The sequence below is a fragment of the Semicossyphus pulcher genome, unplaced genomic scaffold, assembly GCF_022749685.1.
Source record: "Semicossyphus pulcher isolate SPU_LCO1_2020_fin unplaced genomic scaffold, fSemPul1.0.p SCAF_10, whole genome shotgun sequence".
In the NCBI taxonomy this organism is placed as follows: domain Eukaryota; kingdom Metazoa; phylum Chordata; class Actinopteri; order Labriformes; family Labridae; genus Semicossyphus; species Semicossyphus pulcher.
The window spans coordinates 1,196,539-1,223,971 of NW_027211604.1; the positions used below are offsets into that span (position 1 = coordinate 1,196,539).

Genomic DNA, 27,433 nt, shown 5'->3' on the forward strand with positions numbered 1-27,433 from the left:
CACTCAAAAGTCCATCCTGACCTTTAGAAGAAGAGAAATGTATTTGCATTGTTTATGAGTCAGAGGACGGCACAGAGTCATAAAATAACTGTCTCTGAAGCTATCACAACAATCTGTCAGCGCCGGAGCACGATCCACCTTAAAACAATCAACGGTCTGAATGCAGAGTAAGAAAAACCCTCGCTGAGCTGCTGCAGAGGAGCTCGCCAGACTACTTCCCCCCTTCTCGTCTCAGTTTGACTCCTCCACTATAAAATGGGTCACCCAGTCTTCGCCTTGCAGTTAATTCATGTGATCTCCAAGTTGAATGGAAGCGGGAAGAAGCTGCGACTGCAGCGCTGAGAGGAAGACGCGATCAGTCCGCAGCACTTTAATCGTGTTGTACCCTCACACACGGCAGTCCTACAGATAGATTAGGTGGGAAGTTAAGGTAGAAATACAGCGACGCTATCTGTGGCCTTACGTGCACACAGAGCGCTCGGTACATGGTGCAGGATGTATGAGTATACCATCATTTCATCTTTAGAAGAAGCCGCGAGCCACAGACCGAGTGTGTTTTTTATTATATGACCGTCCTGGTTTAACGAAGGGTTAACAGGTGATGCTAAATATGGCAGCACTTAGGGACCAGTCAACACGCATTTGCTGGCAGTCACACAATGTATTTATGACAGGTAACACATGTAGTGTCAACAGTTATAGCTCCTGTACTGAATTCACATTAACCCTGAAGACTCTGATGGTCCTCCAGCGCACAGGTTGGTACCTTCACATAGGTTATGTTGAAGGTGTGTCAAGAATACAACAATCAATGTACAACAATGTTTTTTCGCCTCTCTTACGCCTCCGGCTCCATGTCCCCACCATTCTGCCTCTGTCCGTTTCACAAAGAAGACGAGACTTAACAGAGGCGTAATATTCCTGCCTTGTGTGAATGGGCTAGAGAAAACACTGGTTTTTTTTTACTGTATTGAGGATGTGCTTCCCATGTGACCTTTGATGTGAGTTGTGCGAGTTGTTTTTATGTCTAATTTCAATGTATTATTATATTTTTTCACTGTCTGTTGTCTCGTTCTTGTTGTACATTCTTTATCACACCTGTGTCTTGTATTTTTCCTGAATGAACAAATCTAATAGTACAAATTTCCCATCCAGTGGTCCAGCCTGCTCGCTGAGAGGCTGCTGCAGGCAGGTATCTAAAGCACACAGTCCTCAGTCATTTGAACACAATGCTGCATACAGTTTGAGTCCCACAGATTCCCTAAACATGAAACGGAGGTGCTAATATGTTTGTAATTTTAACCATTACTTTTAACCATCTGTTGACACACTCGATTAGATGTGTTCGGCCTTCTATGCCTTGACTGAGAGACAGTGAATAGAGTCAGAAACAGGGAGTGAGAGAGTGGGGAGGACACGCGACAAAGGGCCGAGGGTGGGAGTCGAACCCGGGGCCGTAGGCTGATTTAGGCGCTGAGCTAAACTGGCGCCTTATTACTTTAGCTAGCTACAAGCATTTTGTTAGCCCTTGTTGAAACCATGGCTTTGATTGATTCCACATCGGTTGGGCTTTCAGAGTTTGATGCTCTGTCTCTTTGCAACAACGCAGAAAAACAACATTCCCTCTGTAGGAAGTCTTTCCGATGCACGTCTCCTTTCCATTATTACAGAGTTCTGCAAATTAGAAACAAGCTTGATATCCAATGTTTTGTTGTTTCAACTGGATATAATCACACATGCACTCTCCACTATCATTCTAATGTTTACCTTCATGGTTCTTCAGATGCCGTGGAAATGTGAGCCGGTATGCAAAACTGTCTTTTAGTTTCTGGGTATTTTTATTGGAAAGGAGCCAAAGTTACTGCTCAGATGGTGCCAGAGGGGACGAACAACAGATGAGGTTTCCTGTGCTACAATTACACCGGTCTGTTTTGGGGAACGTGTGTTAAAAAAAGAGAAAAGGAAAGCCTCCTCTACACACAGAGAGACAGGATGGTGCACTGGAAAAGTGAGCGCCACTGAAGCCTAATGGGCTTTCAGTCCATGTCACTGATGTTGTTGTTTTCTGCAGGAGCCGATCAATAGGTCCTGAGGTGAGACAAACAATAGTGTGACTATTAAAGGTGAGGGGAGGATGGAAGGAGAGGGGGATAAGGAGGGGATGGAAGAGAGACGGTGGGAGAGGCAGCCTGTGTATTGATTTCCTGGAGTGTGTACGCACCAACGTCCCCTCTGATAAACACTATTTAATTAGGATTTTGTGAAGGCATATACGTGTGATGGATTTGTATGTGATTGTCCTGCATGTAATTATATAATGTGTGTGTGCGCGTGTGTGCGTGTGTGCGTGTGTGTGCGTGTGCCTGAGGAGGTGGAGATTGATATGGATGATAAAATACAGACAGAGTGCAAAACAACAGCTGGGGGAGATATTAACTGCAAAGCACGCAGCCCTGCCCCACCCAGCACACACACTACACACACACACACACACACGCGCAGCTCCACCCCTTACAGCCTGACCCACCCAATGAAACACCAACGGCCCCCACCCTGCAGCCTCACCCTCCCTCCCTCCCTCCCTCGCTCTGGTTCACCCACCTGTTAGCAGGCTGACACAGCTAACACTCTGCCTGTTAGCTCGTGCTAACGCTAATGTTACCTAACAGTAGTGTTGATTTCCTGGGCGTTCAGTAACTTGTTCTTCTCGAACGCCCACACAGGATGGCCTCTCTCCGACCTTACAGCTAACTCTGACGTTTAATAACAGCTGGGCAGCGCAAACGTTTGAAACATTGAACAGAAAAATCCACCTCAGACCTGAAACTTTGCTTGCATCAGTTTTGCACATCAGAGCTCTGTGGTCAAGTTGGCAACAACAAATATGCAACAAATGCAGAGTTTAGTTAGATGAGAAATTGTACGAGTGGAGGACGTGCAGGAGAGATCAACCATCCATTATCTGTACTGCTTATCCTGTTAAGGGTCGTGGACGAGAGGCGGGGCCACACCTGGACTAATCAGCAGTCAATCACAGGGCTGACACAGAGACAGACAACCGTAGTCGCGTACCTTAGTACCTCTTAGTTGCGTGTGTGTGAGTGAGTGTGTGTTTCTGCAAGTATTAGAGGGAGCGTGCATCAGAATGAGCGCGCGAGATGGAGAGCTTGCTGGCTGATCTTTCTAAAAATTATCTTTCATTTTTAACGTTACAGATTAATGACGATTAACGGGGTCGGTTTTAAAAATTCTAAATCAGCGTCCTTAGTCCCAGACTTTTTGAAAAAGTACATTTTAATCATGTCAAAAAAATTCCAACGCACGCCCCTGTTTTCCGGTGAGACGAGGTAATCCAGAACAGAGTGTGCAACAAACAATATGATATGACACATTTGTTTTCACTAAATAGAATAGTTGACATAACTGGGCTAAACTGGACTTGTTTAAAACCTGTCTGATAGTTTGTGCTGCAACGCCCCAAACAACCGTACACTTACAGAAGCCTGTCTCACTGCGTCTCCACTCCTTGTGCATCTTTGATAAAGATCAATATTACCTGTCATTATAGCTCAATCAATCAATCAAATTTTATTTGTATAGCGCCAAATCATAACCAGAGTTATCTCGAGACACTTTACAGAAAGAGCAGGTCTAGACCGACTCTTTGTTAAGTTATTTAAAGAGAGGCCCAACATGAATCACCATGAGTAGCACTTAGCAATTCGGCACATTGGCAGAAAAACTTCCTTTAACAGGCAGAAACCTCGAGCAGAACCAGACTCATGTTGAACAGCCATCTGAAGAGACTGGACGGGCCGAACATGGGACAGAAGGAGATGCAGGATAGAGACAGGCAGAGAGAGCAACAACAACATATGTTCTTGTTACATGAACAACAACAGACACATACTGATGGTTACAATGCCAATAATAGTGGTAGACTAGGGTGAAGATTAGCTAAATAAATAAATAAATAAATTAGCGAGAGAAGCAGAGTAATGATAAAGGCTGAGGTAATCGTAATTGTAACAGTTGAAGTCAACAGGTCTACTATTAGCATTAGCAGCAACAATAATGATACTATGGGGAAAATGATACTAAAATGATACTATAGCTGACAGAGGTTGTATTTAAAATACAATATCATAAAACAATTTACTTGTCAACAGCTTCTTAACCTGCTAGACGGTTTATTTACATTTCCCGTGACCTGGTAAGAATGTGCCTGAACTTGTCACATGCAGCTGTTGGATATACAGCAGAGAAAGTGTCGGCGTAAAGAGGGAGAGCCTCACAATAGTTTATGGGTCCAAACAGTTTGAAAGCTGCAGCTCGTCTCTCCTGTCTTCAGATGATGCCTCAGAATCGCTTGACAACAATGACGGCAGAAGTTCCTGTAAAACACGTCTTAGATCTCCAGGAATCGATGCACGGCCTTCTTTCAGGTCGCTAACAAAGTGCTCAAATCTGTTTCCTTTCCTCTCTTTTCAGAAGCAAGTATTCAGCGCCTGGTGAATAAAACATCATGGCTGCCAAAAACACATCTTATATTCAAATGACATGCTTTCAGGGACTGAGAAAAACCTTGGATTGACAGCTTAGCAGTGGCGTCTGAGAAGACTTTAAAAATTAAAAGCCAAAAATATAAATCCACACTTTGTATTTCTTAACCGCAAAATCCCTCCCTCCTGTCGAGTACAGCGGTGGGTGGAGAAACATGAACTCATCCATTCATTCAACCAACAATAACCAGCGTTTACGAGTCTATTGACCCATCCATTATTTCTAAATCATCACCTTATTGAAAAGGAAAACCACAAACATATTGAATCAGTCATTGCGGCAGTGAAACTTTCATCACCAGCAGCAACGCTCCTTCAAGAGACGTCAGCCGCGACGTCTCTCAAGCAGTCTGTTTGTGTTGGAAGCAGGTGCATTCATCTCAGCAGAGTTTCCACGTGACTCAATAACACCCAAACTTAAGAGCTCAGAATGGAGATGTTTGCTGCTGATGTCAGGCTGACGCTGTCCTGCAGAAAAGGGTCTGTGTCTGATGCAGTTTATTACTCAGAATCTGACAATATGTAACAAGTCCAGCTCCAGCCTGAATTATTTTCTGTGAGCGGTCTTTAACAGGAAACCCTCAAATGTTCGTTTTATTCGAGCCTAAAGCGGCAGCACATTACTACATCCCTGTCCAGGTGATGGCTGTGGTAGTGTCTCAGTCACACCCTAAATGACCCTGCGTCTATTCGACTCTATATTAGACCCTCATTTAGCAGACAGACATCATTACTATTTTGAATATGTCATTTCTGATGACATTTACAGGTTTAACTCAGGGAGTGCCATCCGATCATAAAGCCTACGGGTGGGAATCGCAGGGTAACTCACGATTCGATACGTGGCCCACGATAACGATCGATCATGATACAGGGATTCTGCAATAATTGATATATTGCAAGAAAATTATATGAATATACCTGAACAACTTCTTCTTCGGCCAATTAATTTCCGTTCACATCACCCCCATTCATGGAGTCATGAAGTAGTGACCTGGTGAGTCAAAATGGCAGGAAACTTGTTTAGAGCGCCGAATATTTATAAATGGACGACAGTTCATCGGCATAAAAATATTTTGTCCCAACCCTACTTCGTATCCTACTGTATCATATTACAATGTTACATGTAGCAGACGCTTTTGTCCAAAGCGACGTACATCTGAGAGTTAATACAACACAAGCAACGATCGAGACAGGAGGGGGCGGAGCCAGTGAGAGCCAACAAACAGCTTCAAGTGCGACCGGACACTCAGCCAACAGGCGTTCATCAGCAACATCAACAAGATCAGTACAGTCACCATCATCACTGACTGATATTCTATCCATAAAATACGACCAAGTTTCAGCACAATCGGTGCATACAGTTATCGATGTGTGCCGGGCCTCCAGAAACACTCTGATGGACTTCATTGACCAATAGCAACGTCAGGGTAAAACAGCGCAATTCTCCTTTAGCAGCAATTCAAGTATTTAACTTTGAGCAAATATTACTTGTCAAATTTGGCTTATCAATTTTGACACAAGATGACTCATAAAATATTTGAAATATCATAACAAGTACACAGAAGTGGGACATGACAGATACATTCAGACATCCACCAAATGAACCACGCGTTAATCACATTAGTGCATCGCAGAAAAAACACACACAAAAAGAGTTGTATCTGCTTCCTGTCCCCGTCAGACAGCTGCTGTTTTTACTTCCTGGAAGCCTCACTCTGGAGGAAGTGGGCTGCCAACGATGACATCATCATCCTGCACCAGCAGAGGGAGCTGCATCAGTCCACTATCTGCACTGCAATCGTCCTTTTTTCACCCCTCATCGTCTCTCTCTCCCTCCCTCTCTCTGCATCCAAAAAATTTCAATGTGCTGTCCTTTGAATGGATTGAATGCTCACTCACACACGCGTGCGCTGACACACACACATACCAACGTACACACACTGACTAACGCTCATGCTAGCAAACCCTCCTGGCAAAAGCACAGCAAACAGGCCTCTAACCTCTCATGTCTCATGCTCTCACACACACACACACAAACATGCGCACACACAGGGGGAGTGTGTATACATGTGTGTGACTGTGTGTATGTGTGTGCGTGTGTTGTGGCCTGTCTTTGTGCATGAGTGCTCCTGTTTGCTGGAGGACAACTGACTTGTTTATGTGCATACATCAGTGACACACACACAGATGCAAACACAAAAACACACACACATGCACAGAGGGCCTCATTGTGTATTTGTGTGTGTGTATATGAGAGCGAGTGAGAGAGAGACATAGAGAGATTACAGGGCTATTCACTGTGCTGTGCTGGCAGGTATTCAGTATGTTTGTGTGTGTGTGTGTGTGTGTGTGCGTGTATGTGTTCGCCTTTGGCTGTAGAAGCGAGTTGGAGAGAGAGAGAGAGAGAAAGAGAGAGAGAGAGAGAGAGAGAGAGAGAGAGAGAGAGGCTGGTCTGGAAAGGTGGAGGAGGAAGAGCAGGAGGAGGAGGAGGAGTGAGGGGGGGGAGGGGTCAGGCTACACACAGCCTTTTCGGCAACTCCCGCCAGAGCCGCGGTTGCCATGGTGACGGGGCGAGCGGAAGCAGAGCCTCCCTCGACATATCCTATTAGGGTGAGAGAGAGAGAAAGAGAGAGGGGGGAGAAAGTGAGGCAGAGGGGGGGAGAGAAGTTTGAAAGAGAAAGTAGAAGAAGAAGGATGGCGGGAGAAAGAGAGACGAGATGTGATGAGATAAAGGTGTGTGTGTGTGTGTGTGTGTGTGTGTGTGTGTGTGTGTGTGTGTGTAATTTGGGGGGAAAGTAAAGTGGAAGTCTGCTAACTTTTTCTAAAACAAAGCGCAAAGTGACCTCGGACTTTGTCTCTTTTCACACATGCACTCCTGACAATTTCCAGAAAATTTCAGGACAGTCTGCCTCCGACATTTTCCAGAGATGCCCTTTCACACACGTCCCTCACAGCGGGAGATTTTCCCTGTTGGACAGGATGCGGGGGTCTCTTCATCTCTCCAGTCTGAGGACATCTTTGCTGTCATCCTGTTGCACGTCGCTCTTCTGGTTTCACACAGGTCACATGATATAAACGCCCCGCCCACTCTCCGGCAGAGAACGTTCCTGACTATTACCTGCACACATCGGCTCACCCCGACTTCTTGCAAACATTTTATCAGGAGGCTGGCAGGAAAAAGTCTGCATAAAGTCGGGGTGAAAAAATGTGCCTGTTTGCGTTCACACATGCAGCCCACCCGGACGATGTCGGGAAACTTTAAGGAGTGCAGAGCATGTGTGGAAGGGGCTGATGAGACACAACCAACAGCCTGCTTAACCATCTCATCCTTCTCTTTGTTTACGCCTATCTTACGTCTTCTCGGCTTACAAAGACAGACAGGCACTCTAAACCACTGCAATAGAAATGGTCTGCCAGTGCCTGCAATGGTATTTGAGCTTTAAGTATCTTTGAATGCAAAATATCGCTAAAACAGCACAACATAAAAGTAACGGACGTTCTTCTCCACCTGTAGTAGTTTTATGTTAATGCAAACAAAGATCTCCAGCTGCCAAATCGCAGCTGCAAACTGCTGCATGTGTGTTTCAAACAGCCCGGAATCTTACATATTGAGGCGATGACACATAAGATGGAACAAATCTAAAGCAGGACACCGTACAGACAACCAGAGAAAACCCTGATTTCTTTTCTACAACCGGATAATTGATTAATTGCTCCGTCTATCAACATAAAGTCTGCTTTTTTGGTCCTTTAGACTGGCTCTTTAAATAATAACAATAAAACTCTAAATAAAGTGTGATGAGATAAGTGTAAAGACATCCCGGTAGACATCACCAACCATACTTTCTTGCAGGGTAAACTACAGAGGAACTTTATTTCTAAATGTTAAACTACACATTGCACAATGACATTCTCCCCTGTTGCATACATCTTGATGTTTGTTTTACGCATTTCCTTTGGTGAACCTTCAAGCTGTCCCCCACTGCACATACAGACATATCAAGATCTGGACAAAAGAACATTGTTCTGTGTCAGCACCAGACGATTACGTCTGATAGTCGCACAGACCAAGAGCCAATCGTTAGCAGAATAAGGAAGGACTGCAAAGGGACCATCATGTTTGTCTTTTAATGTAGCAGCCAATAACTTGGATGCATTTTGTCCTTAGGGGACACCGTACGTGAATAGTTTTTGCTTTTGAACCTACATCCAGTTAAGGCAAAGAATATAAAGCCAGAACAGGCCAACAAATTATCTCGTCAGGTTTATTGTTACTTAATAGTGATGCAAATGAGTCTGAATAGAGTAATATAAGTGAGTTTGAGTTTACACGACGGGCCTACTGTAGGACTAAGTAAGATGTGAAGCGTCTGTAGGCTCCCAGTAGAACGAATACCAGGAGGATCTGCTTCCTGGAGACTTTATCTTTGGACAGGAAACTCCACTCCCCTCTGTTCGAGGCAGCCACAGAGGTGTGGTCAACACGCACACACACACACACATACACACACACCCTCTGCTTAATGATCCCTTACGCAATACTACTCCACCCAGCCCCCACCCTTTACTAACCCAAACCATGCCACAACACAACACCCATACACGCTCACACAGGGCTCTACAGGACCCCTCCCCCATCTCCTCGAACCATCCCTGCCTCATGTGAGCACGCTGACATTAACTCGGCTTCGTCTCCAAAAAATCAGCCAAGTTTGAGTTTTCTATTTTCTCAGCAGGTGGAAAGTCTGTGGGGTTTTTGGGGTCGAATTATAGGTCAAGTCTCTACACCCAACACTTCCTCCACACCGAACACTTCTGCTGAATGTAACACTTTATCTACTATATCCGCCGATCAGTTTCCCCTTCAAAGCCGCATATGCAGCTGCTCCTGTCCTTTGGGAGGAATTTCAGCTATATCAGTGCTAGCATACACAGTACATTCAGGATACATTTGTGGCATAAATTGTGCAAATGAAGTACGAAATATTGACTCAACTAAGAAATCAGAGAGCAGTGAATAAAACACAATTTTAAACATGTTAACTGAAATTTGAGCCTACTCCAGCTGTGTCTGGTCTGCTATGTTTTGTTAGCAGATGACTGTCGCTATAAAAATGCACTTAAGGATAGAAGCCATGCCACTGTTGTCACTTACTGACTGAGCGATGATGATCCGGTGTTATCTACCCAATTATGTTTTATTGTTTGACAAATTGAAGCATTTTAAAGTAAACTAAAAGAGACCCCAGTATAGAGCCTTGGGGAACTCCAAACATTATACCATACTGTAATGGTATGCCAATGCCTGGTGTTTGAAACCCTTGATGGGGAACACAAACAGACAAAGCTTGTAAGGTGTCATCAGTTATATTGGAACAACTCCAGCCATCACAGAGCCAGAGGCCACATCTATCTGGCTTCTTAACCCATGAGAGGAGATTTATAACTTCCTAAGAAAAACACGCTGGCAAAATGCATGCAAAGTCCGTTGTAAATAATGACTCAGCAGGTTATGCATCATGCGTGACCTTTGGCACAACTCTAGGCAGGTGTTATGCAACTTTGGGACTCTTGAGCTCTGAAAATGTATTTCTTTTTTGGTAACAACAGAGGAGCATCAGCAAAACTGTAGATATATCAATGGAAATGTGTGCCAAAGGAACCATGTTTACACCTTGACTTGACTTAAAGCGAATTAAATCAAAATCAAAGCTGTGAATCATAATCTCTCTTTCCTGGTACATGACATGTCTTAATGATGGGCGAAAGATTAGAGTCCGACCAGGTAAGTGGCACCAATAGGGGCCAAACTTTTACCATCATCAACCCAATCCTAAACCAAAGCCACCGCTGTCCAGACACTCAGAAACACCAAAACCTCCATCTTTATATCTCTGTCATGACCTTTCTCTTCTCTCTCTCTGCAGCAGGCTCAATGTCAGCCCTGCTTGTCAGACCTGGCATCCAAACAAACCTAACTTGACCTGATCATGTGACCCGGGGGCACAATTAAGACACGGTGGCCCCCGAATTCGGACTTTAAACCACTCCAGAGAGCACAGAGATGCCATCTGTATCAGCTGGGGAAACAGACCAGCTGGTTTCCTGCCCTACATGAGACTTCCCTTTAACTTAACCTCCTATCTCTCCTCCCAAACTCACCACTCCCTGCTAATAGAGCCCGTCCTGCCTATCCCACATTCTCACATACCATCACAAATGCAAGTTCAAGTCTGTGCAATGGAGAACAATGGATTCGAGGGATTTTTAGGAACAATGTTACAAACTTTCTTTGTAATCAAAGAACTCAGACCAACTCGTGTGTCCAGATAACGACAGAAATTGTGGCCTGCCTTTCTACAATTACTAAAGGCCAGGTCAGGCTGTTTGACAGGTACAACAAGGACTGACATTTGACATGACAGTCACCAACACCTGAGAACATTTCTGTATTAGATCCATCTGAAAACCTTTAACCAAACTCCATTGCAGCTTTAGGAGAGTTATATCTGTAAAAGTAGAACCCTGGTAGTCTCCATAATGGTTTCCAGTGATCCCAGAACTCGTTTTGTGGACTAGTTTTTCTGCTAGAGACGAAGGGAGAACATCTTTGGCCTTTTAGCTAGTACCAACCAAACGGAACAGCTCGCCTCAGTGTGCAACTCCTCGGTGCTAGCTGACATAATCCTGCAGTGTCACCTTACCTTATCTGACCGTCAACACCCTCTTCAACCTTTCCCTCCAATCTCTCCTCTTTCCTCTTCACTCTCCTCACTTTGTTTGTCCTTTTCTCTTCCCATCCTCTCTTCCTCTCTGCTTGTACGCTTCCTTCAGCTTCCTCCCTACAAACCTCACCCATCCTCCACCCATCCAGCTGACAACACCCTCCTCCTTCCTCACTCAGTCTGTTTTCTGGGTTAATGGCTGCTATGGCTACAGGCCTCACCTTATCATTACAGCTCACACCCTTTATTCTATAGCCTCTCCTGTCTCCCATTATAACAGGGAGCATGGACCTACCCATCAGCTCAACACTGGAGCTAGAAATGTCAAAGGTGTAGCAACATGCCAGCTCGGCTGGGCTGCGTGCAAACACTCCCAAAGTGTGTATTATTTATGATTATATTTAATTATCGTTCATAAAGTCTACCCACCAATAATCATTTTGTACTTAATCATCCAGCAGACGAGCGCTCTAAATATGAGCTGTGACGAGAAAGTTTGTTGTTTTCCATGAGAAAGGTAACCGAGCATCGAGAAGAAGAACGTGATGTGGCCTTTTGGGAGACAACATGCTGATGAAATAAGACCTCACTCCAGAAGCTGTAATCCATAATTAAAATACAAACAAAGGAGTTAAAAATAAACACGGGAGCCTCCTGTCATCAAACTGGTTAATGACTCTTAATTAGGAACAAACCCCAAGCAACAACAACAACAACATATAAGGCATGAAAGTTTCCTGGTGCCGTTTAATGTTTGGAAACAGGCCTTCATGTTAAACTATGACTTAACAAGAACATCACTTTATATTCTCCCCAGAACTCTCAAATAGAAATGGTCCACCGGTGCCGACGTCGGTACTCTGGCTTGCTGTGATGCCTTTCGGTGTAATCGGTGTAGAGAGGAGAGAAGGTTGTGATAGCTGGTTTTCTTTGCTTTGGACACTGGACGTAAATCTGGGTTTTAAAAACATCTGCAATCGTCCATAAAGCTCGGGTATGTTGAGGTTAGTTGTTAAAAGTAGCACTATGAGCTTTGTATTTTACATTATAGGTTTACTGCATCTCTGCGGATCTCGTCCTGTACATGTGTAAGTCCTGATTCCTGCTTTAAGAGTCAAACGTATCCTAATCTTTACCGTGAAAAATGTAAACAAAGGAATTCCTGGTCTGCACGCTGTAAACCGCTCTGTCCCACACCGACCCGGTGGCAGACATTAAAAATAACTCTATGGAAATAATCAATCTTCTTCCTGATGATCTCTTTGCTCCTGTCGTTCATATAAAGGCATCAGGATTCATTCGAGTCTTTCATAACAAGCTTAAAAACTCCTCACAGGAGCTTTACGTTGAAATAAACATACAAATCAATCAATGAATCAATGCTTCATGGCCTAGAGTCTGTTCAGCCAAGATGACAAATAAACCATCAATTATTGATAAAAGTACTGAATTGAAACGTTGCTTCATCAACACAAAACACATTGATCTTTATGTTGAACTTGATATGAAATAAAGACAAAAGGTTTTACAGGATAAATGTGAACGACTTTTGACAGTTTTATTGTTTACTGCATCTTTTCTTTAGGATCCTGGACAACAGAACAACTACTGTTCCCCAGCTTTGTCGTTTTCTATTCCATGTTCGAAGACAAATTCCTTTCTGTGAAAATCCACTTGGCCATAAACCGAATTCAGATTTTAGGTGATATAAATCATTCTGAAGATACTCAAAGACATGACATCACAAAAGTACCAACGTAGGCACTGAATCTCTTTGCAGATTTAAATATTAAAAGGGCTTTCGCTATCTGAAAAATAAGCATCTCAGAAACTAAAGAGTTATATAACTTCTGGAGCTTTGGAGGAACGTGTTTTCTGTCTTTATACAGACAAGTGTAATGATAGACACGTCACATTTTTGTATTTCAATGCTTTCATCCAATATTATGATTTACTGACTTGCGTTTTTCTTTTAGCGTAGGCCGGACAGATTCCAGGGAATGAAGGAAAATACTCAAAGAAATGCTATTCCAATATTCCTATTGCAGGGTTCTAAGGGTTAAATGATCACCTGCACATTCTGTACTACAAAAAGAGGAGTTGGTCGATAGAGATGGGCACGCCTCTACTTTCGGGAAACTCCCGGCTTCTGTGGAAATCATCGGAAGATAATGCCGCCCTGTGTTCCTCTCTGTGTCTCAGTTAATGAGCAGTTTGATCCTGAGAAATAAAACCGCTGCAGCAATTAATAGACGAGCAGGGTGAACCCGGGCAGAAGTTTTAAGCCTCTCTCTTCACAGTGATTCACAGACTCTTGTCAGGGTGCTGTGACCTCTGACCTCTTCACTGTTTGTTTCACGGAGCTCGTTCCGCTGATGCTCTGCCTGAGAGTCACTCAGGATTAAAACAAACAAAAGGTCAACACGGCTGCTTGAAATGCAAAAAACACAACAGGCGGCGTTAGCGATGAAGCGATTGTTCGTCAAGTGTGTGTTTTTATCCGTCCATTCTGCCGCTCCCTTACTTTCCTGACATCACGTCCAGAGAACAGAGACTGAACCAGACCTGACTGACGACAATGAGATCGTTTCTCTTTCACTTCCCCCGTCCAGAAGTTTTCTTACTGAACCTGCTTCATCATCTCCAACAGTATGCTCAGATTAAACTCCTGCTGCTCATGACCTTCATCAGGACCAAACGCCTCCTGCTCCTCACAAACACCATCCGATCGTCATCTGCTCCATCCTTCCATCCCTCCTAATCCTCCTGGAGCTCTCACCTAAACTTGCATACATCAATCCTCCTCCTCCTTCATCCTTCATCTACAGATCTCCATCCATCATCAGTTCATCCTTCATCCTGTGCTCCATTTCACTCAATCCTTCCACTGCTGTAGATCCTTTGACTTCAAAAATAAACCAAATTAAAGTTCTGCTAATTCTTTCTAAGTTTGTAGCGGTGAAGCTCCGAATATTCATCCCACTGACAAAGCAGTAAAAGTGATTTTTAACAAGAACTGTAAAAATGTTCACATACAAACTCCACGTATGAGACGGGGAAATAAAACAGCAATCATCGACACTTTGACCTCACACAGACTTTGTGCAAACATTTGCTCACGAGTGCCTGTCGTTGCTCTGTGTGCTGTTCATGTTTAACTACAACTTAAGGAACCTTTTCTTGAGCGTCATCGTATCAGAAATGAATGATAGAAGAGATTAAACAGACGAGCTGTCAAATCACAGAAAGACTGAAATGGACACACCACGAGTACAGCTGCTGACACAACCTGGACACAGGAGGTCAGTGAATAACCTGTGATGGATGTTTAAAAGGTTCACAGGATGATTTTACTGCGTGTCGTTGTTTTCTCGACCCTGGAGGTTCGTTCGTCGGACCAGTTTGTTGCTCTTTGCCTTTAGCAACATTTTTATGGCCTCACATCTGACAGATGAACGTGGTGAGTACACTGCTGTTATTAGAAAATAATTATGACCAACGTAAACTACACGTTCAAATGTGGACTGTCTGAAGTTTGGACCCTAATGTCGACCTGTCACCGAACAACAACCCCACAGCTCTGTGTTGTCACACGCTCCCGTCATCTCCATCCTTTGATGTAAGATGCTTATAAAACTCTGATGTACACGTCGTCTTGAGTGACTCTTTTTCTCATCATGACATTCGGATAAAATAAAAAATGTTGCATATTTTTTAAAGGCTTTTAGTCTAAGTCTAGTTCTTAAACGTAAACAATGTCAACAACCAATAGGAGCGCTCTCTCCAACACAAACAGGAAGCAGCAAACCAGGTAGATAGTAAACATAAAGGGGACTCTATAGATGGCTGCTGTCACTGTGACCTAACTGAATTTAATGCCACAGTCAGATGCTAAAGTAAAGTAAAAACTTGAAGTGGGGATGAACGACTCGCCTCGCTAACAGCCTGCTAGCTCAAAATGCTAACACAGCTAACTTAAAGGCTTAAATCACAGAGGGTAACAGCTGTGTTCTACTCTTGTGACCCTGCAGGATGCCCAGTCCAAGCAAAGTCTTCTACTCTGTGACTGCGATGTCCTCGGATGTGACAGGAAGTCAGACTCTGGAAGTCTCCTTGTGTTTGTATAGTTGAAAGTTGTGTCATGACTCAGGTAATCACCGACTCATTTGTAAATCTTTTGATGCCGTTATAAGTATTAAATAAATCCTCCGACGGCGTCTGTCTGATTTTAATCCGCACTGTGATCTTCACCTGATCAAACACGTCTGATAGGAAGTGATGCGAGGGTGCAGCCACACCTCGCCACACCCACCTCCCATCCATCCTCCTGCATGTCCTCCCACACACCCCCCACCCTCCTTTTCTAATCAACCAACCAATCATCTCCACCCTCCCCCTCCTCACCGTGCACTCCATCTCCTCTGGCTCCGGTTTGATCTGTACAGAGGGCATGTCTGTCCCGCCCTCCTCCTCCTCCCTCTCCTCCTCTTCCTCCTTCTTCTTCACAGACTTTGACGCCACTTCCTCTCGCTCCTCCTCGCCTGCTTCTTCTTCCTCTTCCTTCTGCGGCGGTCGAGGCCTGGTCGCAGGCTCCTCCTCCTCCTTTTCCTCCTCCTCTTTCGGCGGCGGTGACGATGACGGCGGTTGTCGGGTCAGGGCGCTGTGCTTGGCCGGGCTTCTCCTCTTCTTCTTCTGGCCGCCGGCGGCGCTCTTCTTCTGCTTAGGAGTCGACTGGCACTGCGGAGGAGAAGAAGAAGAAGGTGAGAAGAAGAAGAAGGAGGGATTTGGAAGGCAAGAAGAAGGGGGCTGAGGAAGGCAAGAGAGGAGGTGATTAAGGGGGTAGTTGAGGAGGGGAAGAAAAGGGGGGTGGGGAGAGATGGCAGAAAAAAACAGGGGAAGGAAGGGTGAAACAATGTAGAAAAAAGAAACTTCCAGGCCAGGAGAAAAGGGTGAAAAGAGGGGATTTGTGAGAGGATTTGAAGGAGGAATGGGGGGAGATAAAGAAGGAAGCAGAAGAAGAAGGCAAATGTAAAAACAGGAGGGGAGGAAAAGGGGGGAGGAAGACAGGTAGGAGAGGAAGCAAGACAGGAAATGGCAGGGTAGAGTTTGGAGGGAAAAAACACATGACAACAAGCATTACCTCTGCTCTGAAAGCTGGTTAAAAAAACCCTCTGAAAAATCAGCCAGAAGGGGGAGTTAAAACACACACACACACACACACACACACAGAGAGAGAGAGACACACACTCTGGTTACAAAAAGATAGAAATTAAAGCTAAAGAGAGAGACAGAAGAGGCAGAGAGACAAAAGGCCTAATCCTGAGGCTGCCAGTGAGGGAATGAGAGCGAAAGAGAAATAACAGAGAGAGAGAGAGAGCAGGGAGGAGTAGCCGTGAACTGACCCCTCCCTCCCTTTCAGCAGCAGGCAGGCGGACACACCCTTTTCTGGAAGCCGAGAGAGCGAGAGACACACACAGATAGAGAGAGAGAGAGAGAGAGGTGTGGGGAGTGCCGAGGCAAAGGGACTCAACACACACACTTCTGCTGCACACACCCGCTCTCTTCTTCTCTGTCTCCATTTTCTCTGCATGTCCACTTCCTTTCTCTGATATTTACACGTCCTACTCTTTCTGAGTGTTTAAGAGGTCGACAGATGTAAACTTCCACTAAACATAATTCAACCTAAATGTTTAGTGACAACTTTTATTTTGAAATTCACACACACCCCAGGTTTCTGCGACGCAAGTGAAACCAAACTTTTCTACTTCCCTTTAAGGAATATACACTTTTTTTTGGCTACAAGTAAACAAAACAAACTAATGTGTTAAACTGTTAAAAGATAGTCGTGACCCCGATGCAAAATTATCATTTTAATCTAATAAGGAGACGACACAATAGGGATACGCGCAAATATATTTCAGCACTGGTCCCAGGAACTGCAAAAGTAAATGCACGATGATTACACGCATATAAAACAGAGAAAAACAGCAAATCCTCATCATGTGAGCAGAGAACGTTTGGTTTCTTTGCCTGAATTACTTCATTCAAAGCTTTCCGAACACATTCACTAAAAACAACAGTAAAATGAAGCGAGATATAACATCTAATCTAAGTTTCTCGGACTGATTTAAATTTCCTGTCACCCACAGTTTGAACCCTGCTGATCGACTCTGGTGGAAGTTGTTAAAAAAAGACGACTTCCCTTCCTGTGCTCTCTCTTTTTCTTCCTCTTTGAGCTCAGTTGTTGCTGATGTGAGTGCGGTTACAGCCGACGTGTCAGTGGAATTTTGAAGTCGTGGTTTTAAGTAGAAGTCTGTCAGATCGGCACGTACACACCCGAGGTGAAAGTCTACAGTGAATTCGAACCTGGCATGACTGAACACAAGCGTGCGTGTGTTTCTGGGTCTGCAGAACCCGTGCACGCTGAAGGACACCGACAGAAGCGACGCTGCAGCATGGCTCAGTGTGACCATGTCATCTTGTGTGTGAAAGCTTTAAACAGGAAGTGAAAGTGAAACAACTTTAGACCTTTTCTATCTTTCCCACAGTGTTAAAGACGCATTAATACACAAACTAAATCTCTACTTCCTGTATGAAGTTTTGACGCCGCTGTACAACCCACAATGTGTCCTTGGAAATGCATTGATTTCTAGGTCCAGTGAAGTCCACCATCTATCAATCGGACTCAATATTAAAGTCCAAATAAAGCCCAGTGACACCCAACTGATTAATGAGTTTACTGAAGATTTAACTAAAGTATTGGTGAAATCTTGTCTCTGCGAAGTTCAACATCCATCATATAGTTGAGCAAGTACGGAAGCCCTAAGCGGACATACATCCAACATTTTATTTACGCCAGAAAACAACTGAAATTACTCGTTATCACGTGAAAAGGGAGAAAATAAAATGTATGGATGCATGTCCGCTTAGGGCTTCCGTAATGAAGAGAAAAGGTATCTAAGTATTGAAGGGCTATATTAAACATACTTGCTGTTTGTGCAGCTGTAAGAGCACAATTGGCAGTAGTTGTAAGAAGTTGTAAGAAGTTCGAAGCAGTTTAGCGCAACAACACGAAGAGCAAAGTGTCGTGTCAATTTGCAACATGCATTACCAAACAATGGCTTTAGAGCGGTAGCAAACACCACAGGTGTCATAGACAGAGAAAAAAGGTATTCAAGGTAGACTAGCCTGCAGGTACGAGTCCTGGAGCTGCAACTGATGATTGTCTTCTGCCAGCTATTTGCAAGAATATTAGTTGATTAATCCTTTAACATAAATTAAATTCTAGATGTCCAGATCCTGAGAGTAAATAAAGATATTTTGTTAAACAGGTTGAAAAAGCAGCATTTTCTGCCTTTATTGCAAGAAATATTTCTGTTAACCGCTAATCAATTCTATAAACCGACTCTAACCGGTCCTGAGAGCTCAGGTGCTTAATGTCTCAAGTGTTTAGGTAGAAAGCGCTGAGATTAGACAGTTAAATATGAAGACACCGGGCGTAGGAACCACTGGATGTGATGGCTGTCTGTGTCTGCTCAAAGTGAAAGTATAAAGGTTACAGTAACAAAAGAAGAAGTTCTGTGGCAGCAGTGTGACATGTTGGTAAAGTAGGAGCGGCTTCACAGCTGTTGGTGGATGAGCAGGTTGTAGCTTTGAAAGAAATATTTTTAATATTAAAAGTTTATAAGTTAAAGAAAACATTGTTTAAGAGCTGATTTTCATTCTTACTTTATGTTGAATCCAGTGCTGAGAGACGCCTCTGAGACACATCCAGGTCAGCATAAAGGTGACATAATAACTGAACTTTCCTTCACTGATACTAACACATGTTTTAGAATGTTTCTCTTCTCCCGGTTAGTGCAGACACAGACTGGGAGCAGTGGTGTTACAGCCTGACATGTGACCCAGCTCCAGAGGATTCCACAGCGAGGTGTGGCCTCAGCCAATCAGCCTGGGTGTGGCTGCATGCACCACCCCTCCCCCCTCACACACACTCACGCAGAGAGGACACACAGTGGACGCTCAGGCCCATTGTGAGGGGACAGAGCCCCCTCTGTGTCTCTAAACAAAGGTAAAGGCAGCTTGGTGTCACACCTTCCCCCCAACCGGCAACAAACACACACACAGCCAGGGTCACAAATACAACAAACAACTTACAGAAAATATGGAGAGGACAATTTACTTCCTGTCTTTTAATTCTGAGAGTCTGTGGACTTTTTATGTTGCTGAACATTTCTCAAACCGTTACCCTTTCAGATTAAAAGCAGCTAAAGCACGACGATACAGCCTGATTTCCCAGAGCTGCCATTTTCAACCGACGTCCAACAATCGCACAGAAAGAAACCGTCTGATAAAGTAAGAGAGAGGTCGTGTCCTCAACATTTGACAAATTCCCACTCGCTTTTCACTTTACAGTTTTATATCACATATATTACAACACTTGGACACTACTCAGCTTACTTTCTCAGTGGCGTTAATTAAGTTGTCACTGTGTTTTTTCTGATAGCGCAAAGCATGTTCCGTACATTTCTTAATGTATTGTGGGATCTTGTAATCTACTATATAATGTGTCATAATAAGAAACTCTCGAACAGCACTACAAAGAGGCAAACTCACACTATAGTGGGATAGTGAGTAGTGACCGAGTTTGGACACATAAAGAATCCAGTTTCTAAACAGGAAATGGACCCCAGTGTGCTGCAGCTCCAAGATATGTTAAACTCTTAAAGCTCGAGGAGCAAACTTTGGAGGGACCAACAAGAATATGTTGTGTGAAACCGGAAATAATGAGAAGGAAACTCCAGTGGGGCGCTGGTTTAGCTCAGCTGGTGGAGCATGCACCCCGTGTACAGAAGCGGGGTCCTCGACACATCGGCCGCGGGTTCAACTACGGCTCGTTGGCCCTGTGATGCATGTCTAACCCCGCTCTCTCCTCCCAACTTTTTCTGTCCATCTTCACTGTCCTGTTTAATGAAGACACAAGGCCAAAAAATAATCTTTCCCATAAGACATAAAAGTCCATCACTTCCTTTGCAAGATGAGTCGACTAAAGAGCGCTAGGGAAAGGCGCGCAACTCGTCGTTGTCATTCGCTACTAAATCAATCTACCTTGGTCAGCATTTCATGCTAGTGATTGTGGAAGGTTCAGCTCATGCGTGGTGAGTTCACGCAGGTAAACAAGTAGGTATGTGGAGAAGCAGGTACACCATCAGATCCATTACAGTCCTGGAACAACCAAAGATGACACATTGTTTTGTTGTTGTTTTGGTCAGAGCATTTGATTACTTAATGGATGCAGTGGAGTGAAGAGAATTACAACCGATCCCAAAAAATATGCATCTATAATAAAGTCCCTACCATAGCTTTAAGTAAGGATGCAACTATTTATGCAGCTGGGATTTGTTGTTTTACATATATTTGCAGGACAAAACGGTTCCTAATAAAGGGAGAAAATAATGTAAAAGCTTAGTTTTACAAACTTATGCAAACCTGCTGTTACGGATAAAACTACATGTAAATTATATCAACGAGTGAAACATGTTCGTGAAGTTTGGATTAAAACTTTTAACAGGATGCAGGAAAAATATGAGCAAAGTGAGAGGGTGTTGGTTAAAGCCCTGCATGTTTCCACTTCTAAGGAACCCATTTGCATCTGTTCTCCTCTGTGATTGGCCACTTCTAACATCGCTTTCATGTTGAACCCATGGTTACTCCTGGACAATGAACCAAACCTGACTGAAAAAACACAACGTTGTAAACAAGTCACAAGTCAAACTGTATCTTGCTGCCTGTTGCTGGTTATCCGATGGAAAAGTGCTAAATGAAATCTCAAATCGCATTCCGTCGTCTACATTTTCCTCATCTCAAGATCTCAGCTGATAAAAAACAGAATTTCCAAATAAACCAGGTTTGGTGCTCGGCATTCAGACATGATACAAAGCCTTTAGTCTTTTAGTCATGAAAGCACCATTGTTGACATTTTTAGGTGAGTGTGAGACAGTTCTGAGGAGGGAGGATTTGTTTTTGTCTGCTGGAAAGAGCTGAAGGCTGCAGACGGCACAGCCGGAAGCCAAAACTCCACCAGCAGCTTTAAATCAAACAAACTCCTACAATTTAAACTATTTGTTGAAGTTTTCAACCATTTTTAAATATTTCTTCCTGCTTTCAAAAGTCAGTTGCAACTGACAACCTGTGGCAAAAAAGCTCAACTTAAGTGAACGAAACCTTTAAACCAATAGAAGGCCGCCATGACAGATGAAATTGAGAACCAGAGAGCCTAAATGTGAGATGCTAACAAAGTTTATTAACTTTCTGGATCCAGTTTTATTTAACCATCTCTGTTGGAGTTTAAAATACCTCACAAAAGATGATATGACAGCAGACAGCCATACATCTTTAAAATAAACTGTGAGCTTGTTGTAACTTAAGCAATCAAGCTAGCAGCTGAAAGTTAGCAACTTTGTTAGCGTAAAGAGTTTTAAACATCTTTGATGAAAGAAACTGTTTCTTGAAAGATTTGAAGTATAATCCTGAGAACATTCCACAGGGAGGAGAAACATCTCAGGCAGAGAAAATCAACGCATTGAGTTGTAATATGACTATTGCAGAAGTCGTCCCAACTGGCTAGTGTGTTAGCGGTTAGCTTCAAGCACTAACTAGCCGTACAAGTAGTCCTATTCAACGGTGTTGTAGTTTATTCATTATGCTTTTATTAACTACTATTATCAGATACAGTTTATGGTGCTAGTTTCTGCAGTGACCAGGTGTTTAAGGAGCCTATTGTCCCTTTAGCTATCAAGCTAAGGGCTACAAATCTGACAGTTAGCAAGCTCGTTAGCTTGAAGAGCTTTTATAACTTCTTACAATTCTGATAACAATGCCACACAGGGAGGAAACCGCAAAGACAGTGAAAGTAGAGAAAAGCTCTGAGTGGTATTGGGACTGACTAGCGCTAGAATGTTCCCAGCTGGCTCAAGTGTTAGCGGCTAGTCCTACCCATAGTCAATCTGCAAGAGGACAGGGATAGAAGAAATAGACAGAAACTCTGTGAGCTATTGTGTCTTCCCAATGATAGCTTGTTTTCAGATGTTTCAGTTTGTCAGCGGTTAGCTTCCAAGCACCAACACGCTTTTCCAGTGGTACACTACATAAGCTAACTTCATGAACCACATATTTTTACAACATGTGCAGATACATTTTAGGGTGTTACTCTCTGTGGTGACCAGGCATTTAAGGATCCTGTTGTCTCTTTAGCGGTCAAGCTAAGGGGCTACGATTCTGACAGTTAGCAAGCTCGTTAGCTTAAAGAGCTTTTTTAACCTCTCACAATGAGGACAACGTCACACAAGGAAGAAGAAGACAGAAGCTCTGATTTCTATTGTAACAAATGCAGAAGATGTCCCAACTGGCTAGTTTGTTAGCAGTTAGCTTTAGTATCTTCAGCCCAAAATCTTGGACTGAAATGGTAAAGTGCTGCAGCCAGACCTGGATTGAACAGGATTTGCAAATAATTCCTCAGCGTTTCTTTCCTAATCTGGAGCTCTTTCTAGGTGGAGTTCAGACGGAGCCACGTAAGCAGTAAATCACAGAAAAAATACACGGTAAATTGAATTTTTAAATCGTCTGAACTTTCTGTAGTTCTGCCTCTGCATACAAACCACACCCAATCTACAAATTCTGAACAGACTGAGGCAAACACTGGGAATCTTTTGCAAATCCCAGTTGATCCACATCTGCTGGCGGACGAGGCAGTGAAGGGGAAGGAGTACAGTGAGGGGGTCAGGCGTGTGTGTGTGTGTGTGTGTGTGTGTGTGGAGAGAGCAGCACTAACAAGGAGTGATAGCGAGAGGCTGTGCGAGTACGCATGTTACGTGTGTGTAAATTAGGAGTGACAAGACTATATATGTGTGTGTGTGTGTGTGTGTGTGTGTGTGTGCCTCCCCCAAGAGGAGGGGTCCCACTGAGTTCCAGGAATAAAGAGGGTGGGGTGGGTGTGACCATGTCAGCCTCTGATCCCACCACAGGAAGTCAGTATGGGGGCTGAGAGGAGTGCAGAAAGACGAACAAAGATAGGACTTTGTCACTGCTGATCTGAGAAAACTTTAAATATGACCCAACCCACATTTAGCCTCCACGATAAGAGCTGAACACCAACATGAGGGAGAGACGTGACAAACAGAAGGTGTAAAGTACGGGTAGGTACAGATTTCAGGGTACAACAACATCTCAGAAAATATCAAAGTATTGTTGTACACATTACAAAACAATTGTAGTTATAATGTAATTATTATCAGAAACTATGGAAGCCCTAAGCGGACAAGCATCCATACATTTTTTTGCACCGTTTTTCCGTGATAACGAAACATTTTACTTGTGTTCTGAAGATCTCGATTTATTTATCTCGTTATCTTGAGATAACAAAGCTGCACCATCGTAACGTCACATGATCATAACTCGTATCTCCAGAGCGGCAAAAGCACAAAACAAACAAACAGGCTTAACCTCATTAGTGTGGCCGATGGCAGCGTGGCGTGTCCTGCTCTGCGATATGACAGTGACCAGCCTGTTGTTCTGTTTTCTAGATTGGCAGAAAATTGTCCTGTTATCACAAGAAAACCAGCTTTGTTATCTAACAAAAGAGATTAGTCGAGATCTCGTTATCACGGGAAAACAGAAAACACAATGTATGGATGCATGTCCGCTCAGGGCTTCTGTAAGTAACAAACGTAGTTTGACAGAAATGACTCAAGAAATCTGTCACTGATGCACGACAGCCGTACATTTCCATGCCATGGTAGAAGAGGCCTTAACGGGTCCATAATGACGGAAGGATCCGAAAGCAACAGATGCTATTGGACCCAATTATTTAAAAAACATTATACATATAACCCGACCAGTTACATACAACCTCAAGTGCATTCAACTCCTCTGTGTAATACACACTCGCTCCTGAATGTATTTCTATATTTCTAAAAAAATACCCTAATTTAAATTATTACTAATTACTAATTATTGCTTTTCTACTGCTTGAAACATCATAAAAAAGAATCTTTGCAACAGCACAAAGAACGACTTACTTTGCGTACGATCGAGCAGAATTTAAACACTTCTGTAAATCGAGCAAACTGACCAATAGGTGGTTCTAGAGCTCTAAAGGGAGGATTTGGTGGCTTTTTCTCTTTTGTTAACCGAGTATCTTTGTACTTTAGACTATCGTGATGATCAGTTTTCTAACTTTTGTCAGATAATAGCCATTAGGATTAAACAAATGTCAAACTAGTCCAAAATAATCATCATAGTTTCAGACCTAAAAATCAGCTATTTGGCCCAAACTTCCAGAACTGGATGTTTTTGTTGGAGTTGTTCTGCAGCCGTCCACTAGGGGATCCTTCTCTGGACATTAAACAGGCCAATCTGAGCATTTTTTAAAATCTATTTATATCTGCTGAAGGCTGACTGAGCGTGAACTGAACACTCCGGCTTCATCCTCAGACGATCCCACACATTCACACCCGCTCAGAACAACCCGTCTGTTACTGCTGAGCTGCAGGAGCCGAGGAGGAGACGAGTCACGTCGCAAGGTTTCTGACGAAGGATTTTCATTCACGTTATCAGTCTTTGTCTGGGAGTCAAACTCTGTCACGACAGTAAGATCACGAGTTTAAAGAGAGGAATTAAAATGTCTTTATTTCTACTATGGGACAGTAAAAAGAGATGTAAGCATAAATACGAAGAACTGTTGGAGACCTGACAGGAGTGGAGCTGGAAGAACCTCCTGCAAAAAATGTCAGCTTCCTAAATATTTCTCCTTGCTCCTCAGACATAAAGGAGCACACTAATAAAAATGAAGGTTAACAGCAGCTGCAGGTTTTGTGTGCTCCTCTCTTCCTTTCACTTGTGGCTCTGTTAATAAAGGCTTGATGTGTGCTGTACAGTTTTTATACTTTCTATTGTATAAACCTAAGATAAGCCAAACATGAGAAGTCACGTAATCTAGAGGCGAAACCATAATTGATCACCTAATAAAGTCATCAATCATTCATAAGGGGTGAAAATAGGCTGCTTAGATGCATCTCAATTGTGAGGATTTGCAGCTTCCATCACCAGACTATTGGCTGGACAGAACCAGCAATTTCAAGACATCCATTTGAAGTCTACAGAATACTTTTTGATTGACAGAAGCCCCTTTCGCACTGCCAGTTCAAGACGGGATTATTACACCTCTGTTACGTTCCGTCTTTTATGTAGAACGCACGGAGGATGAATGGCGGGGCGAAGTTGTTCCACCTCTGAGCCGGCATCGGCGGTAGTAGGCCTTTCTTACGCTACGGTTCCGCCTCAGCGCAGTAACGAAGCTCCGTCCTCACGCAGCCTTGCTACAAATACACACACACGGCGCTGTTCTGCCCTGCCGGCTCCGCAGTTTACACAGACACTGTTTTGCCTCTGTTACTACCTCCGAGGCAGAAAGACTGCGCCCCACCATTCCGCCTCCGTGCGTTCTACATAGAAGACGGAACGTAACAGAGGCGTAATAATCCCGCCTTGAACCGGCAGTTTAAAAGGGGCTAGCGGTGCAACAGCGTCTGTGTAAACAGCAGAACCGCCAGGGCTGAACAGCGCCGTGTGTGTGTACCAAAGACTGTATATATAGATGGCCAACATGACAGCTCTCTAAAAGTGAAGCCAATCCCTCTCTATCGCCCCCTGCTGACTGGCTGGAGTATAAATCATAAAGCCCGCCTCCTCCATGTTAACAGATGGGACATGAGTCAAACTATAAAATCTAAATACATTTTTCTCCAACATGGTTTCTGTCATTATAGTTAGTTCTTATCCTGCTGATTTATGTCCAAGTGTTCATTTTTCTGACAAGTTCATTTTTAATTAGTTATTTGATGCTGTCAAAATGATGATTGACAGCTCTGTTGACAAATCCAGCTCCTGCAGCCGATCAGTTCTGGATTAGCAGAGTGGAGAATGATCAGTGAGAGGAAACGTACTAACAAGTTTCCGTACCTGTGAACGTTAACCTCAGACCAACACAAGAAGCTGTTAAACATGCAGACCTGCAGAATCTTTGCTGTTTTATTCAGTATGTTAAGTGTGTGTGTTTTGGTTAGCGGGAGTGGCTACGCCACCCGCCGATCTCTACTGCGCAGACTCTGTCTCCAAATGACGTCACCATCGCAAGATGGCAGCGCCTATCACGGTGGCTATCTTGGCATCGCTTTCGTACAATGGGAGCAGATGGAGACGCGTCGCCCATCTATATATACAGGCATTGGTGTGTATGTGAGTGTTTTTGTTTACACCTCGCGCACGTTTTGCTTCTGCAACGCTGGAATGCAATGTAAAAACACACACGGGAGCGGCTTAACGCCGGCGTTGCTCGGTCCAGTGTAAAATGGCAAAGGCTGCATGACGGCGGAGCTTTGTGACGGTGCTGTGGCAGAACCACATACCGCACGTATGCAGGTAAGTGAAAACTACTTTACTGTGTGAAATACGGTGACATTTAAAATGAGACATAAAGTTAAAGGTTGCTTCGTGTTTTGCTAAATCTCCACTCTCTCCGTCCACACTTATACCAGCACTTTAAGATTTAAGATCATATTTAGATCAATTATTCCATGATGACTCGTGTGACAGAAAAATACTTGCAGATCTTATTTTTTACAGTGTGTGTGAGAGAGAGAGGGTGGGACAGCCACTATCTGGGTCAGCGCTCTCCTCCCTGTCACTGCTGCCTCTCTCCAAACCCCCCGGCCCTCAGTGTGTGTGTGTGTGTGTGTGTGTGTGTGTGTGTGTGTGTGTGTGTGTGTGTGTGTGCGTGTATGTGTGTGTTTTGGGTGGGGGTAGGGGGATCGCCCCAGTCAGCCGCACTCTCTTCATGTCCTCACAGGGTCCACACACACATATGTACATGTGCACGTTCACGTCTGGTTATGCCCACACCCATGAACGCACACGCAGCAATTTCCCCAAGCAGTTCCAAAAAAGCCTATCAAACACACAAACACACACACACACACACACACACACACACACACACACACGCACACACACGAAACATTGAGTCCTTTTCATCTGAAGTGCAGATGAAGATAATTTGCCTCCGTTTGGCTGCAGTTTTCTGTCTGT

The 27,433-nt window shown here is 43.8% G+C and overlaps 1 protein-coding gene across 2 annotated transcripts in view; it reads right to left on the minus strand.

Moving 5' to 3' along the window:
- The window catches only part of klf8 (Kruppel like factor 8), a 72,013-nt gene that overhangs the window by 19,223 nt on the left and 25,357 nt on the right, over positions 1 to 27,433 (minus strand). The window contains exons 1-2 of one of the 2 annotated variants that reach the window (XM_069669518.1): positions 19,019 to 19,093; positions 15,695 to 16,027 (exon numbers count right to left, since the gene is read on the minus strand). In XM_069669518.1, coding sequence (XP_069525619.1) covers positions 15,695 to 16,027; positions 19,019 to 19,072 — 387 coding nt within the window. In that variant the 5' untranslated portion in view covers positions 19,073 to 19,093. Of the gene's footprint in view, positions 1 to 15,694; positions 16,028 to 19,018; positions 19,094 to 27,433 lie in introns of those variants that run through there. The other variant, XM_069669529.1, reaches the window with a different exon arrangement.